The sequence below is a fragment of the Medicago sativa genome, chromosome 5 (assembly GCF_051527215.1).
Source record: "Medicago sativa cultivar Bolivia chromosome 5, Bolivia_mono, whole genome shotgun sequence".
In the NCBI taxonomy this organism is placed as follows: domain Eukaryota; kingdom Viridiplantae; phylum Streptophyta; class Magnoliopsida; order Fabales; family Fabaceae; genus Medicago; species Medicago sativa.
The window spans coordinates 41,343,393-41,360,189 of record NC_140753.1 but is presented as its reverse complement, the minus strand read 5'-3'; the positions used below and the strand labels follow the sequence as shown (position 1 = coordinate 41,360,189).

At 39.2% G+C, this 16,797-nt stretch overlaps 1 protein-coding gene across 1 annotated transcript; it reads left to right on the top strand.

Moving 5' to 3' along the window:
- The first annotated feature begins 1,819 nt into the window (after window positions 1-1,819).
- Window positions 1,820-16,075, top strand: LOC146922177 (uncharacterized). The gene is made up of 10 exons (XM_085711483.1): window positions 1,820-1,837; window positions 2,276-2,584; window positions 3,526-3,758; window positions 3,820-3,848; window positions 4,154-4,278; window positions 4,438-4,576; window positions 14,805-14,869; window positions 14,968-15,292; window positions 15,404-15,662; window positions 15,745-16,075. Exons 1-10 carry the CDS (start codon window positions 1,820-1,822, stop codon window positions 16,025-16,027), a joined length of 1,785 nt encoding a protein of 594 aa, XP_085567609.1. The 3' UTR covers window positions 16,028-16,075.
- Window positions 16,076-16,797: the final 722 nt, after the last annotated feature.

Below are 16,797 nucleotides of genomic sequence, written 5' to 3'. Positions count from 1 at the left end.
CTTCCTTTTAGCATATGCTTGCTGTTCTTGTTATGGATTCTTCACCTTGTGAATAATGTGTGTTTCTTGTGTTAAATAAAGTGCAAATAGGCTTGAAAATACTATGATTGCATTGCATACTAATTTCCCTTGATTTCTCACATCATGATTGAATTAAAACTTTTGAAATGTTACCACTGATGTGAGGATTCTAGGCCTTAGTTTTGCCTTAGAATTATAGTAATCTTTCAAGTACTATTTCATCATGTTCTTTGATTAAGTTCTTGGTTATCTCTTTGTTAATTTCTAGTTACTTTAATCCTCTTTACTTGTTTCTATTCCTTTTCTATATTTTTGTGCTACTAACCTCTTTTGTTTCATGTCTCATCTCCATAGCATTCTATATCATACTCTATCTCCCTTTCTCACCTCTTTTCTTGCACTTTAACTTTCTTACAAAAACTTAGTATGTAAAGAATTAGGGACTTGTAATATTACTTTCATGTCATTTACTTTTCTTGCAAGACCATAGAATGTAAACTAGGGCATGATGTAAAGGACAATGGACTCTAATAATGTACACCGACACAAGCACCGACACATGCACACACATCACTTGGTTACTTTAGATGTATGGCTAGGATATGCATGTTTAGATGTATGTTTAGGATTGAATGTTTAGATGAATGCTTAGGATTTACACTTAGAAAAAATCAATTTTCCAAAAATATGAACAACATCACTCAAATCATTTTTCTAAATAAACCTTGGGATCAAAATCCCATTGTATTTTCCCTTTCATTTTCTTAAACAAGAATCTTAATGAATTTTAATCATACTTAGACTTTCTTTTGCAATTGACTAATTCCACCTCACTCTTTTCACAATCTCATGCCCTTGAGGCCTCTCTCTCTCATTCTTCAAAATGCCAATTTTCAAACTTAAAATCAACCAACAAAAACAAAAACATTTTTGGAAGAGAACTACGGTGGATTTGATCCCTTAAAAGGGTACGTAGGCAAGGAATCAAAATTCCTTCAATTCAAATAAAATAAAAATTCAAACACATTCTTCTCCCTCCAATTCTTCACTTAGTAAACCTTTAGGCATAAATAAACATTTTCAAATAGCATTTAAAAATAAAGCGCGCGCGTAGAAAGTAAAAACGGTTCCTATAGAATACTATAGTCGTTATGGGTGCCTAACACCTTCCCGTAGCGAAAACAATTCCCGGACCTCGATTCTCAAGGGTTTTGCTTATTTTTCCCTTCCCAAGAAAAAATGAGATATCAAAGGTTCGAAAGGTACAAACTTAATCAATGTTTGACACCCGAAAACCAAGATAAAACAGCTGGCGACTTCACTGGGAGTTTCGAGAGTTACGCCTAGTTTTTATTTTCACGCTTGCGCTTTGTTTTTACTTGCTTCTTTTACTTGCTTTCTTATGTGAATAAATGTTTAAGTTCTTGCAAACGTGTGAAGGGTGAGAATATCAAAGCCCTGCACCCGGGCTGAGTGAACTTAGGATTTAGGAGGGATATAATCGACAATTCAATCCGGGGGTTGCCTCGTGTATTGGATTATGCGATCAATCCCACATAGCTGAGGCATTTTGGGGGTGATGTTGTCGGCGCGTGTTTGTCGCGTTTAGGCACTTTACTTCTAATTGTTCTATGACGCTATGGACCGTAGATAACCAAACCCATCCATGGCCATTTTCTAGGATGTAGTGCGGAGGCTAAACCGAGTGTTGTCTCGAGTTTTAGTCGTCACGCGATGCTACACTCAAGTTAAACCTTCTTGCGGATAATCGTGGAGTGAGTGTTTGTCTCGTGGTACCATGGTATTCGTCGGAGAGGTTGCGACTTGGGAACCTTTTTAGAACCCGGTTACTATTTCCTAAAACCTTAGCTTCACCGGACACCGTGTCCACCCATGACTCCTTCACTTTGAATCTCAAACTCACCATTTTTTCTCCGTACTTGAATGTGATCATGCATACATGCATACATGCATTCATGCATAAACTTTTTTCCATGCATTTATCAAAGGGCATAGACAAATTGAATTTGTAAACATTGTAGGAATGGGGAAGACTAAGTCCTACAAGTTCAAGGAAGTGGATTTACCTCGTTTGAGAGATTTGGCACTCAAGGCTAAGGATCCGACTGGTTTCCGACACCGTTACGGGGATTTACTTGCTCTTCTCCGGACTAATGTGGATGAGAAGCTTGTGCACACTCTAGTGCAATTCTATGATCGGGAGTATCAGTGCTTCACTTTTCCTGACTTCCAGTTGGTGCCTACTCTAGAGGCTTACTCTTCTTTGACTGGTTTACCTATAGCCAAGGGAATACCTTTTACGGGTCTTGAGCATCCTCCTGTGCCCTTGGATATTGCTAAAGATCTCTATCTCAAGACCTCCGATGTCTCTAAGAATCTTGTCACCAAGGCTCGCATCCGAGGGTTCACTTCAAAGTATCTACTTGAGAAGGCTAATCTCCAAACCACTTGTCAGGACACTCTTGAGGCTATTTTTGCACTACTCGTCTATGGGCTTATTCTCTTTCCACACCTTGATGACTTTGTGGATATGAATGCTATTGTGATCTTCCGCTCCAAGAATCCAGTTCCTACTTTGCTAGCTGACACATACCATGCTATTCATGATCGATCCGGCAAGGGTCGTGGATACATTCTCTGTTGTGTACCTCTCCTCTATAGGTGGTTTATTTCGCACTTTCCGAAGTCTTTTCATGATAATCCGGAGAATTGGTCTATTTCACAGGGGATTATGGCTCTCACTCCTAATGAAGTGGTTTGGCTTACTCCCGCTGCTAGAGTCAAAGAGATTATCTTTGGTGGTGGAAAGTTTCTTAATGTACCTCTTCTTGGTACCCGGAGTGGAATCGACTGCAATCCGGAGCTTTTTTCTATTCCTAATAATATTTACAAAATCTCTAACTTGTCTAAAACCCTTCGATAACATAAAAAAGAGTCTTTTGCATATGCATTAACACATCTCATGCATCATATGCATTCATCGGTCACAAAAAACTTCTCTCGTGCTCATTGCCTCCTGGTTTTTCCGCCGCAGTCTGAAAGGTGGCTCGTGCTCGTAAGGTTTACCAACCAGATAGAATTCATCAGACAAGATTGCATAAGAGAAGAAACATGGCTAGTGTTGAAGAAGAAAATGCTCAGCTCTGTGCCGAACTGGCTGCTATGAAAGAAGACCTGGCTAAAGCTCATGACTCTATGTCCACTCTGATGGCTGCACAAGAACAACCAGCCGCATCTGTCCCGGTTATTACTGAAGTGATTCCATCCATTCCAGGGTCTACAGTGGCTTCTGATCCTCGGTTTACTATGCCCAATGGGCGCCCTTATGGACTCCCACCTTTCTATGCTCCTAATGTTGCAGCCGGCGCTTCTGGTGTTGCCAATCAAGGACCTATCCCTACAACAACTCTTACCCATGCAAATACTTCTATGCCTCAAGTGACTACTGTTGTTACCGATCCTGTTGTACACACTGTGCGACAGGTAATTGATGTTGATACTCCACGAGGACAGGACCCTGTAGTGGAGGCTATGAGAGAACAATTGAGAGAGCTTGTTGGTGAGCTCCGTGAGGTCAAAGCTAATCGTGAGAAAGGTGTCTCAGCTAAAGCTCGTGATCTATGCTTGGTATCCCGGTTTGAGGTTCCTAAAAAGTTCAAAATGCCGGACTTTGATAAGTACAATGGATCCGCTTGTCCACATAACCATGTCATCCGGTACGTCTGAAAGATGGCCAACTACACAGATAATGATGCTTTGATGATACACTGTTTCCAGGACAGCCTGGCAGAAGATGCGGCAGACTGGTACACTGGTTTGAGTAAAGACAATATCCATACTTTTGAGGAACTTGCTGCTGCTGCTTTTGAAAGCCACTATGAGTTCAACACTCGCTTGAAGCCGAATAGGGATTCTCTTAAGTCCTTATCTTAGAAGTCAGATGAAACTTTCCGTGAATATGCTCAGAGATGGAGAGGGCCAGCTGCCCGTGTTTCTCCTCGACTTGATGGGGAAGAACTGACACAGACATTCCTGAAGACTTTGAAGAGGGAATATAAAGAAAGGATGATAGTCTCAGCACCAAACAACTTCTCTGATGTGGTTACTATAGGAACTCGTCTAGAGGAGGCTGTCAGAGAGGGTATTATTGTCTTTGAAAAGGGTGAGTCCTCAACTAGTGCATCGAAGAAGTACGGTAATGGCCACCACAAGAGGAAGGAATCCGAAGTAGGGATGGTATCCGGTAACCAGGCTACAACCCCTATTAATTCTGCTCAGTCACCTATTCCCTATCAATATATGCAGTACTCTCAACATCCTTTCTTCCCACCATTTTATCAGCAGTATCCTCTGCCACCGGGTCAACCAGCAGCACCCGTCAATGCCATTGCTCAGCAAGTACAACAGCAGCCTCCTGCTCCACAACAGCAACAGCAGGGTCCTCGACCCAGGACTCAGTTTCCACCAATACCAATGCGTTATGCTGAATTACTTCCAACATTACTTGCTAAGGGTCATTGTGTCACCAGACCAGGCAAGCCTCCGCCTATGCCATTGCCTCCCAGGTTCCGACAGGATCTTACATGTGAATTCCATCAAGGCGCTCAAGGCCATGATGTTGAGGGTTGCTATGCTTTGAAGTATATTGTGAAGGATCTGATGGACAGAGGACGGTTGACTTTTGAAAATAGTGTTCCGCATGTGCTCGACAATCCACTTCCAAATCATGGTGCTGTTAATATGATTGAGGCTTTCGAGGGAGCTCAGTTTCCCCAAGAAGGCCCCGTTTTAGATGTCCGTAATATTGTTACTCCTTTGGTGCCACTACATGTCAAGCCTTGCCAAGCTTCCTTGTTTAATCATGATCCTGCTTCCTGTTCAGAGGGCCTCGGCTTCACCCCGACCTCGTGCGTTTCAACAGGAACTTTCTACAGTGATGGGTTCATCAATGCTATTGCTTGGGACGCTGCTGAAAGTAGTGGTGCACCTGTGTTTGTTACACCAGGAGGCACTATGAGAAATTGGGAGGCCGTTGATGTTCCTTTAGTCATGCATGCTTCCATATAATGTGTCTTGTTGCTCATGTTTTTTCTTTGTTTTCAAAATAACAATCCTTTCGCGCTGCCCAAGGCGAAAGTGATATCTTTGTAAGGGCGTGTTTGTTTCGGCATTGCCGTTATCAATAAAAGTTGTCGTCTTTTCCGCGACTCTTTATTTTTTTACTTTTTAGTGCTTTTTCCTTGGAAATAATGGTAATGCCAGAAAAAACCAAAACATCTGTATTTTCTTATTAATTTCAAAAATTTGCATGAAAAACTTTTTCTAAAATCATCCCAATCATGTTATGCAGATTGAACCATAATAAACCCGTTGAACACGGTGACCCTATGGTTCCTCCAAATTTTGAATTCCCGGTATATGAAGCTGAAGATGAGGATGATGATGAAGAGATACCATATGAGATCACTCGACTGCTTGAGCAAGAGAGAAAAGCCATTCAACCTCATCAGGAAGAGATTGAGCTCATCAACCTGGGTACTGAAGAGAACAAACGGGAGATCAAGATTGGTGCTACACTTGAGCCAGAAGTGAAGAGGAAGATTACTCAGCTTCTCCATGACTATCCAGATGTCTTTGCATGGTCCTATGAAGATATGCCGGGTCTAGATCCCAAGATTGTGGAACACCGGATACCGACAAGACCAGAATGCCCTCCTGTCAAGCAGAAATTGAGAAGATCTCGTCTAGACATGGCTCTTAAGATCAAGGCTGAGGTACAGAAGCAAATTGATACGGGTTTCCTCATGACAGCTGAATATCCTGAGTGGATTGCCAACATCGTACCAGTACCAAAGAAAGATGGGAAAGTTCGAATGTGTGTTGATTACAGAGATTTAAATAAAGCCAGTCCGAAAGATAATTTCCCATTGCCTCATATTGACGTGCTTGTTGACAGTACTGCTCAGTCTAAAGTGTTCTCCTTTATGGATGGTTTCTCCGGTTACAACCAGATACGGATGTCTCCTGAAGATAGAGAAAAGACGTCCTTCATCACTCCATGGGGAACATTCTGTTATAAAGTGATGCCTTTTGGTTTGATAAATGTGGGTGCTACCTATCAAAGGGGTATGACCACTCTGTTTCATGATATGATTCACAAAGAAATTGAAGTATATGTTAATGACATGATTGTGAAGTCAAGTGATGAAGAACAACATGTTGTGTATTTGAAAAAGATGTTTGAAAGACTGAGAAAGTACAAACTGCGGTTGAACCCTAATAAGTGTACATTTGGTGTAAGATCTGGAAAGTTGCTAGGCTTCATTGTCAGCCAAAGAGGCATTGAGGTTGATCCTGACAAAGTCCGAGCCATCAGAGAAATGCCGGCCCCTCAAACTGAAAAGCAAGTCAGAGGTTTCCTTGGTCGCCTGAATTACATTTCAAGATTTATATCTCACATGACTACTACTTGTGGCCCAATTTTCAAATTGCTCAGAAAGAATCAGCCTGTTGTATGGAATGATGAATGCCAGGAAGCCTTTGATAGCATCAAGGAATACCTGTTGGAACCACCTATCCTTGTCCCGCCAATGGAAGGAAGGCCTTTAATTATGTACCTGTCAGTGCTGGATGAGTTTGTGGGTTGCGTTCTCGATCAACAGGACGAGACTGGAAAGAAAGAACATGCGATCTACTATCTGAGCAAGAAATTCACCGACTGTGAGACTCGGTATACAATGCTTGAAAAGACTTGTTGTGCTTTAGCTTGGGCTGCCAAACGCTTGCGTCATTATATGGTGAATCACACAACTTTGTTGATATCCCGAATGGATCCAATCAAGTACATCTTTGAAAAGCCGCTGTTACTGGAAGGATTGCACGTTGGCAGATGTTGTTATCTGAATATGACATTGTGTATAAAGCTCATAAAGCAATCAAAGGAAGCATCCTTGCTGAGCATCTTGCTTATCAACCTCTTGAGGATTATCAGCCAATCAAGTTTGACTTCCCTGATGAAGAGATCATGTATCTGAAAGCAAAAGACTGTGAAGAACCGCTGATCCATGAGGGGCCGGATCCCAATAGCAAATGGGGATTAGTCTTCGATGGTGCTGTCAATGCTTATGGTAAAGGGATTGGGGCCATTATTGTAACTCCGCAAGGGCACCATATTCCTTTCACTGCTCGAATAACTTTTGAATGCACGAACAATATAGCTGAATATGAAGCATGCATCTTGGGCATTGAAGAAGCAATTGACCTAAGGATCAAGCATCTTGATATCTACGGAGATTCTGCACTTGTAATCAATCAGATAAAAGGTGAATGGGAGACTCATCATGAGAAGATAATCCCTTACCGTGACTATGCAAGACGTCTGTTGACATACTTTACAAAGGTTGAGCTGCACCACATCCCTCGGGATGAAAACCAGATGGCTGATGCTCTTGCTACCTTGTCTTCCATGTTTCGTGTGAATCACTGGAACGACGTGCCTGTAATCAAGGTGCAGCATCTTTGATAGACCCGCTCTTGTGTTTACCATTGAAAATGTGCCAGATCAAGTTGATGAAGATGTGAATGACAGGAAACCTTGGTATTACAACATCAATTCTTGCAGAAGCGTGAATATCCACCTGGCGCTTCCAACAGGGATAAAAAGACTTTAAGAAGATGGGCTAGTAGATTCCTTTTGGACGGAGAAATCCTATACAAGAGGAACTATGACATGGTCTTATTGAGATGTGTTGATGAACAAGAAGCTGAGAGGTTGATGCACGATGTACATGATGGTACTTTTGGGACCCATGCTTCGGGTCACACCATGTCAAGAAAACTGTTAAGAGCCGGCTATTATTGGATGACTATGGAGCGTGACTGCTACAGACATGCCAAGAGGTGCCACAAATGTCAAATTTATGCTGACAAGATTCATGTGCCTCCACATGCTCTCAATGTTATTTCTTCCCCATGGCCTTTCTCTATGTGGGGCATTGACATGATCGGGAGAATTGAGCCAAAAGCTTCCAATGGACATCGTTTCATTCTAGTGGCAATTGACTACTTCACCAAATGGGTCGAAGCTGCTTCCTATGCAAATGTGACCAAGCAAGTGGTTGTCAAGTTTATCAAGAATAACATCATCTGCCGATATGGTGTTCCCAGCAAGATCATCACTGACAATGGTTCCAATCTGAACAATAGCATAATGCAAGCTTTATGTGAAGAATTCAAAATTAAACATCGTAACTCTTCTCCTTACAGACCTCAGATGAATGGTGCAGTTGAGGCCGCTAACAAGAACGTCAAGAAGATTGTTCAGAAGATGGTCACTACCTACAAAGACTGGCATGAGATGCTACCTTTTGCCTTGCACGGTTACCGTACTACAGTGCGCGGTTCAACCGGGGCAACTCCTTTCTCTCTTGTATATGGCATGGAAGCAGTTCTCCCTCTGGAAGTGGAGATTCCATCTCTTCGTGTAATCATGGAAGGAAAATTAACTGAGGCTGAATGGTGTCAAAGTCGGTATGATCAGTTAAACTTGATTGAAGAAAAACGTATGGATGCTATGGCTCATGGACAGTTGTATTGAGTACGAATGAAGAATGCCTTTGACAAGAAAGTCCGACCTCGAGAATTCAAGGAAGGCGAACTTGTTTTGAAAAGAAGGATAAGCCAGCAACCCGACCCAAAGGGCAAGTGGACACCTAACTATGAAGGTCCTTATGTTGTCAAGAAGGCTTTCTCTGGTGGTGCTTTGATTCTTACACACATGGATGGTGTTGAGCTTCCAAACCCTGTCAATGCCGATATAGTCAAGAAATACTTTGTCTAAAAAGAAAAGAACAGCGTGGTAGGTCGAAAACCCGAAAGGGCGGCCTAGGCAAAAATGCGCTTCCCGGTGGATCGAAAACCCGAAAAGGCGATCCAGACAAAAGTTAGGGACAAAAAAAATTGAATATGAAAAGCTCGCTGAGATTGTACGCAACTCAGGCAAGAATGAGCGCCTCGATGATCCGAAAACCCGAAAGGGCGATTCATGCAAAAATGAGGTTGACAATAAAAGACAAGTAACTATATCTGGCAAATCACCATCACCCCTTGGGGCATCTGCAACTGTCAAGGATCATCTTCATCAGAAACTTCTGTACTTGTGAATTCAAAATTTCTATGAAATGTAGCGGTCATCGTGTTCAATGTACCACCAACCAATAAAATTACCATTTTCCAAGCTTTGTAAATCCGTGGAGTTATGCCTTTGGCTAATTCTCACTCTTCTACATCAATTTGAGCCTGTGCTTTTGTTTGAAATTCCATTTTCTTTCTACTTTCAATGCTGTATACAAAATATTTTCTTTCTATTTGATAATGTCAATGTCTGAAACAAACATCTGTGAAAATTGAAAAACCTTTTTCTGTCTATTTTGAAAGCAAACTTGAGCAATAGGGTACATTTCAATGAAACATGCATGAATAAATGTCTATCAATGTCTATTTCAATACATGTTACAAGCAGGTTGTTCCCCAGGATGATCTGTGGTCAATGGAAAGAATGAAAAACAGAATGAAATAAAAATGAAAAGAGCTCGCTAAGTTGAAAACCCGAAAGGGCGGCTTAGGCAAAAATGAGCACCCCGCTGATTGACAACCTATGAAGGCAATTCAGGCAAAAATGGGGCAATGAAAAGAATCTACTCCCCGGTGAATCGAAAACCCGAAAGGGCGGTTCAGACAAAAATGGGATTGAAAAATGAAAGAATGAAAATGAGAAAAGCATTGACCACAGATGCGAATATCCAACGTTTACCCAGCACTGACACGCCTGGCAACGGCGACTTGTATCAAAATTTTCCAAGGTTCCCTCTTCTACAAGTTTTGAATGTGTGATGTGTGATGTCTTGCCCTCAGCCATGGTTCTGATACGTCTCTTAACGACGGTTTCTCCAAAGAGGATTTCCATGCGTACATGTTTCAGCACGAGCCACTACGTGCCCATTCTTCCGATGTTTTGTCTGTCTCTGTGAAGCTTCTCTACCAAATCACAAACCCCAATCAGGCATTTTCAAGCATTCATACATGCATAATCATGCATTTTATGTGCCCATACATTTAATAATCTCGTTATACCATACATACATGTTGCATTTCCAATTTCAACTGCCAACTCAATTTAATTTCAACTTTCAAACCTCAACTCTCAGTCTCAATTCGAAGCAATCTCCAATTTCAATTTCAATTCAATCTCAAATTCCAATTCAATTCAATTTCAAATTCTCAATTCAATTCAATTTCAAATTCTCAGTTCAGTCCAATTTCAATTCTCAATCTCAATTCAAATCAATTTCCAATTTCAATTCAAATCTCAATTTCAATTCAATTCAATTTCAACTGTCAAATTCGATGCAATCTCAACTCTCCAATCTCAATTTCAATTCATTTCAAATCTCAAATTCGATGCAATCTCGACTCTCAAACCTCAATTTCAATTCAATCCAATCTCAATTCAACTCTCAATCTCAATTTCAGTTTCAACTCAATCTCCAATTTCAATTTCAACTCAATCTCCAATTTCAATCCAATCTCAATTTTAATTCAATTCCAATTTCCAATTCAACTCAAATCAATTTGAACTCTCAATTCAATGTCCATGTCTATGTCTCTGATTATTTTCAACTTTCAATACCTCTTTCAATGTCAACTTTCAATACAATTCAAATCAATGTCAATTCACTCTCAATGTGCTTCTGGGCCAACAAAAATGGTCATGTCTATTGTTAAATCAAATCAATATCAATCTACCCTCAATTTGAATCTTGCGGAGTCAGACCTCCAATTGGTCAAGTGGCTAGTTCGCCCCGAAGGACAGCTTGTACCTGCTTATATGCCTATATTCCCGGACAAACGACAAGTTCGATCCAAAGAACAGTTTGTACCCAGCTTATGCTTTGTTATCAGTCAAACGACAAGTTCGATCCAAAGAATAGTTTGCACCTACCTACATGATGTGGTGTTGATCAAGCGGCGAGTTCGATCCAAAGAACAGCCTGTATCTACCCCTTTGTCTATGTCTCCAGTCAAACCGCAAGTTTGATCCAAAGAACAGTTTGTATCTGTCTATCTGTTTGTATTCTCAATCAAGCGACAAGTTCGATCCAAAGAACAGCTTGTATTTTCCTATATGTCTATGTCTCCGGTCAAGTGCCAAGCTCGATCCAAAGAGCAGCTTGTACCTGTCTTGTATCTCTAGTCCCAGTCAAGCAGCAAGTTCGATCCAAAGAACAACTTGTACACACCTTCTGTTTGTATTACATGGTGAAGTGGCTAATTCGATCCAAAGAATAGCTTGTGCCTCCCTTTCGTCCCCTGGTTTGTCTACCCTGTCAATGTCTACCTGAATCCCCAGTGACATGACATGCTCCATAGACTCAAGTTGCTTGTCTTGCATTCATAACCAAAGTGTTGCATGACATTCATGTTTTGTTTGAAAATGTGAGGAACGTATTTTTATGTCCAAAAACAGTGCAAATGTTAATATTTAAGTATCTTCGTCCCGTCAAATCAAAGACTTTGTCTCTTGACTCTCCGGACAAAGAAACTTAAATAGGGGCAGCTGTTATACCCTAATTTTGGACCTAAAAATACTTACTCAAATTGTCTTTCATCTTTGATATATGTCTATTACTCTTGAAAATTGCCAATTTGCTATTTTACTCTGCTTTATCTTCCAATTTTGCTTTAAAAATCTTTTCAACTGTGTATTTGTCTATGTTTTCTTGCATTTCAAGTCATCCAAAAATATCTTTCTTGCATTTCAAGTCATTTGAACTTGTCTCTGATCAATTGCATATGCCTCTGCATTTTACTTCAATATTGTTTACAAATTTCATGAAAAAGGGTATTTTAGTCATTTCCTGCATTCAAACTCATTTTAGTCCTTAAAAATTGTTTGAGTCTTTTCAATTGGTTTGAATGAGTCCTTGTTTCACTCTCATGATAAAATCCATTTCCAAAATTTGCATCTGAGTCATTTTGAATCAGTTTAGCCCCTAGGGGCATTTTAGTCATTTCCAGTGTTAAAACCCTGTTTAATTTCTAAAAAAATTGTCTCTGAGTCTTTTAATTTGTTTTTTTGAACTCTTGCTTTAATTCCCTGATAAAAGTCCATTTCAAAATTTGCATTTGCGTCATTTTAGGTCGTTTTAGTCCCCAGGGGCATTTTGGTCATTTCACATAAAATTTCTGATTCATTTTAATCTGCTTTGTTGTTTTTAATCGTCTCGCTTTACATTAATTTTCAATTTACTTTTTCAATTCGATTTTAGTTTTAATTTTCATTTTGGTCCTTGTATTGTTATTATTTGCATTTTAGTCCTTTTTCAAGTTTGTTAGAGTCAAAGTCAAGGTTTGTTAAGTTCAAGTACACGTGGCATTGTTTCATTGGTCCATCAATCCCATTCATCACCTATAAATAGATGAGTCATGGTCAAGGTCAAGGGAACTAATCATTTTTTTTCTCACTAATCATTTTTTTACACAAAAATCACAAAATCATTTTTTTTTTCTTTTTCTCTCTTCTCTCTCTAACCGCATCCTTCTCTTCTTCCACCACCCTAACAAACTCTAACCACCTCCATCACCACCCTAACAAACTCTAACCACCTCCATCTTCATCTTCAACCTCACTTTAACCACCATAACCACCACACAAACCCCCATAACCACCATTCACATTTCTTTTCTCAATCTTCAATCTCAAACACCAAAATACTCTCCCTCCTCATAGTTTTCGGATCAAATCCCTTTGTTTCCCAAAATTCCTCATGAACATCATATGAACATGATGAACAGATTCGTCCAGCAGAATCGAACCAAGCCGGTGCACAATCTCATACAATGATGAAAGCACAATCACGCATTTGCACAATCAATTCGTGAAGGCACAAAGGGACAAATCCAGAATTGAGTTCAAGGAAGGAGGAAGGCGAGCGGAACCGTAAAAGAAGGAAACAAGATCGAATTGAAGAAAGAACCAGAATCTGAAGCAAGGCACTGAACCGGTTTCAAATCGAAGTGAAGAAGAGTTGAAGTTTTCCCGGCTCTTAAGCTCGGTTTCTCCATTTTAAACAGAGTTAGTTCTTCTCTCTTTTGTGTGTTATGTTTAATCTTAGATCCAGGGCGTTTGTGTTGTGTTTTGAAGATTTCAGCACCGGATTTGAATAGAGGAGAGAAAGAGGATCGGTTTGATACAATTTTTTCCAAAAAATGAATAATAAGCAAAACTCCGACGCGGCGGCGCACCGGCCAACCACCGCGCCGGAGCAATTCCGACCACTCTTCTTTGTCTTCTCCGTTCAACTGTGTTTTTAGTGAGAAGGGGAGAAAGACAACTGAAATGTTTTGGGACATACAACAAACCTTTTATATGAACCCATAGCATAACCCATGGATCCTGGATCGATCCAGATCCAAACCAACCCGCCCCAACAAGTTGTGTGTGCCTTGGGCCAAGCTGATTTCTCTTAAGCCCAGCTGTCTACTGATTTTGTATTCTGTTTGCTGGTTACACCCCTGTGTTGCTGCTACACACCCCCTCTGTATGTTGTTTTCATGTCTAAAAATTCCACAAAAATTCTAGTAGCTTTTTTATGTTTTTTTTGATAATTTTTGATGTATCTTGCATACTAAATCTTGATCACAACATATGAAAAATATTTTGATTCTTGATTGATACTTTTTGTCAATTTTGCTCAAATCTTGATAAAATTTCTAAATCTTTTTGTGAAGTTGTTGTGATCAATTATTGGCATTGGATATTTGATTTACATGTGGAAGATTGCATCAAAATATATGCGTTCGAACTTTGTTAGTTTGTGCACTTGTTTTGGTATAATTTTGTGAAGATTGTGGTGTGATTTTGTTCTTGAACCTCGGTATATAAATGTGGCTTTGAGTATGTCATTCTTGGAGTGATTTTGCTTCCTTTTAGCATATGATTGCTGTTCTTGTTATGGATTCTTCACCTTGTGAATAATGTGTGTTTCTTGTGTTAAATAAAGTGCAAATAGGCTTGAAAATACTATGATTGCATTGCATACTAATTTCCCTTGATTTCTCACATCATGATTGAATTAAAACTTTTGAAATGTTACCATTGATGTGAGGATTCTAGGCCTTAGTTTTGCCTTAGAATTTTAGTAATCTTTCAAGTACTATTTCATCATGTTCTTTGATTAAGTTCTTGGTTATCTCTTTGTTAATTTCTAGTTACTTTAATCCTCTTTACTTGTTTCTATTCCTTTTCTATATTTTTGTGCTACTAACCTCTTTTGTTTCATGTCTCATCTCCATAGCATTCTATATCATACTCTATCTCCCTTTCTCACCTCTTTTCTTGCACTTTAACTTTCTTACAAAAACTTAGTATGTAAAGAATTAGGGACTTGTAATATTACTTTCATGTCATTTACTTTTCTTGCAAGACCATAGAATGTAAACTAGGGCATGATGTAAAGGACAATGGACTCTAATAATGTACACCGACACAAGCACCGACACATGCACACACATCACTTGGTTACTTTAGATGTATGGCTAGGATATGCATGTTTAGATGTATGTTTAGGATTGAATGTTTAGATGAATGCTTAGGATTTACACTTAGAAAAAATCAATTTTCCAAAAATATGAACAACATCACTCAAATCATTTCACCAACCATACATAACAAAAGCAAGGTACTTAACTTGATCATTGCAAAGTTGATCATTTAATAAGTGTCAACTTCAATCATGAGAAACAACTTCCAGCGCTAGTCAAAAGCAAGGTACTTAACTTGATCATTGCGTTTTTTTTTTAATTTGCTAAAAAAACATCATAATTGAGGATTATTATATAATATGTTTGAAGTTATTATATTTTTAGATTGCGGACAATTGTCGATTTGGAAGAAGTATGTTTGAGCGATTGGGGATGCTAGGATACAAGAAGCATATGCTTAATGTTCAGTACCGAATGCATCCATCAATAAGCTTGTTTCCTTCCAAAGAGTTCTATGATGAAAAAATTTCGGATGCCCTAGCTGTCAAGGATGAAAGCTATAATAAGAGCTTTCTTGAAGGAGAAATGTATTCTTCTTATTCTTTTATTAATATATCCAAGGGTAAGGAAAAATTTGGTCGCGGACATAGCTTGAAGAACATGGTTGAAGTTGCCGTCATTTCTGAGATGATCAAAAACCTAAGAAAAGGTTGTTTTTTCTTTACCATTTGTGTTAATTGTCTTTAATAAGAAATCATCATCTTTAGTATGCATTCTGCATTCATATGTTTTACACTTTACTTTGTTATGATTTTGGTAGAGTTTCTGAGGACAAAGAAGAAAGTTAGCATTGGAATAATATCTCCATATAATGCTCAAGTTTATGAAATCCAGGAGAAAGTTAAGCAAGTCACTTGGGATTCTAATTCTGACTTTTCTGTTAATGTTCGTTCTGTTGACGGTTTCCAAGGCGGTGAGGAAGATATTATAATAATGTCTACTGTGAGATCAAATGGAAGTGGTAATGTCGGTTTTCTTTCAAATAGACAAAGAGCTAATGTTGCAATGACAAGGGCTAGGTATTCATTGAGTTATTTCTGAATCCTCGTGTGTATTTGCAGATTCAAAGTTGGTTGTAAACTGAGTTCAATTTTTGTGCAGATATTGTCTTTGGATATTAGGCAATGCATCTACTTTAGCCAGTAGTGATTCTATCTGGAGAAAGTTAATTATTGATGCTAAGAGAAGAGACTGTTATCATAATGCTGACGAGGACATGAAACTGGCTCGAGTTATTGATGATGTCTTGTTTGAGATTGAACTTCTTGAAGAATCTGAGTCTCCATTTAAGAAACTCAGTCTATGTGAAAAATCTGAAATTGATGCTATACTTCCTCAAGGTAATCAAAAACTACATTTCTTCAAATATTCATGTAACATGTAATAATTAATTATTTAAATAGTGCCTTATTTTTTTCCATCTAAGTACTTTGATTTGGGTTAATTTGCAACACTTTTTGTGGCAGGTCAAGGAAACCTAGGGTTCTAATGATATCTCCCAGTAGCGTTCTTTGATGTATCACTCAATGCCACATAACCTTTGCGTGGATTCAACCGTGGCGCTCTAAACCTCACATGACTAATCACCTTAAAGTCATGTGTGCGCAGGTCGTAGCCAAATCCATGAACATGACGACTTGAGTGAAAATTAATCACATCACTGTTAACATCTGCAGCAAACGGTTGAAACATATCCGGACTATGAGGAATGACCTTGAATTCGTCCGTAGTTGGATTCCATAGTGCAAATCTTGCATCAGGAATGACTTTAACATTAATTTTAAGATAACATTTGACAAAAACAAAATCATCATAAATACCGCCGAAATTTAAAATTTCAAAATGGTTGAGAGTTTCAGCTCCTTCTTGAAATGGATGTGGTAAATTTAATTTGGCTATATTCTCAAATCTTTCGCCGGACAAAGAATACAAGCACTACAAGAATTCCTCAATATACTAGCCAATTTAAAATTGCATTACTGGGGGATTTAGACCATCAGTAATTACTGGCGGAATAAATCTCCAATAACATCCAAAAAAAACTCTCAGTAAAGTTACTGAAGGAAAAAGCCCTCAATAATTCCATGACTTACATTACTGACGGATAAATCCGTCAATAGTGAACCATCGAATTATTACTGGCGGAAGTGATCC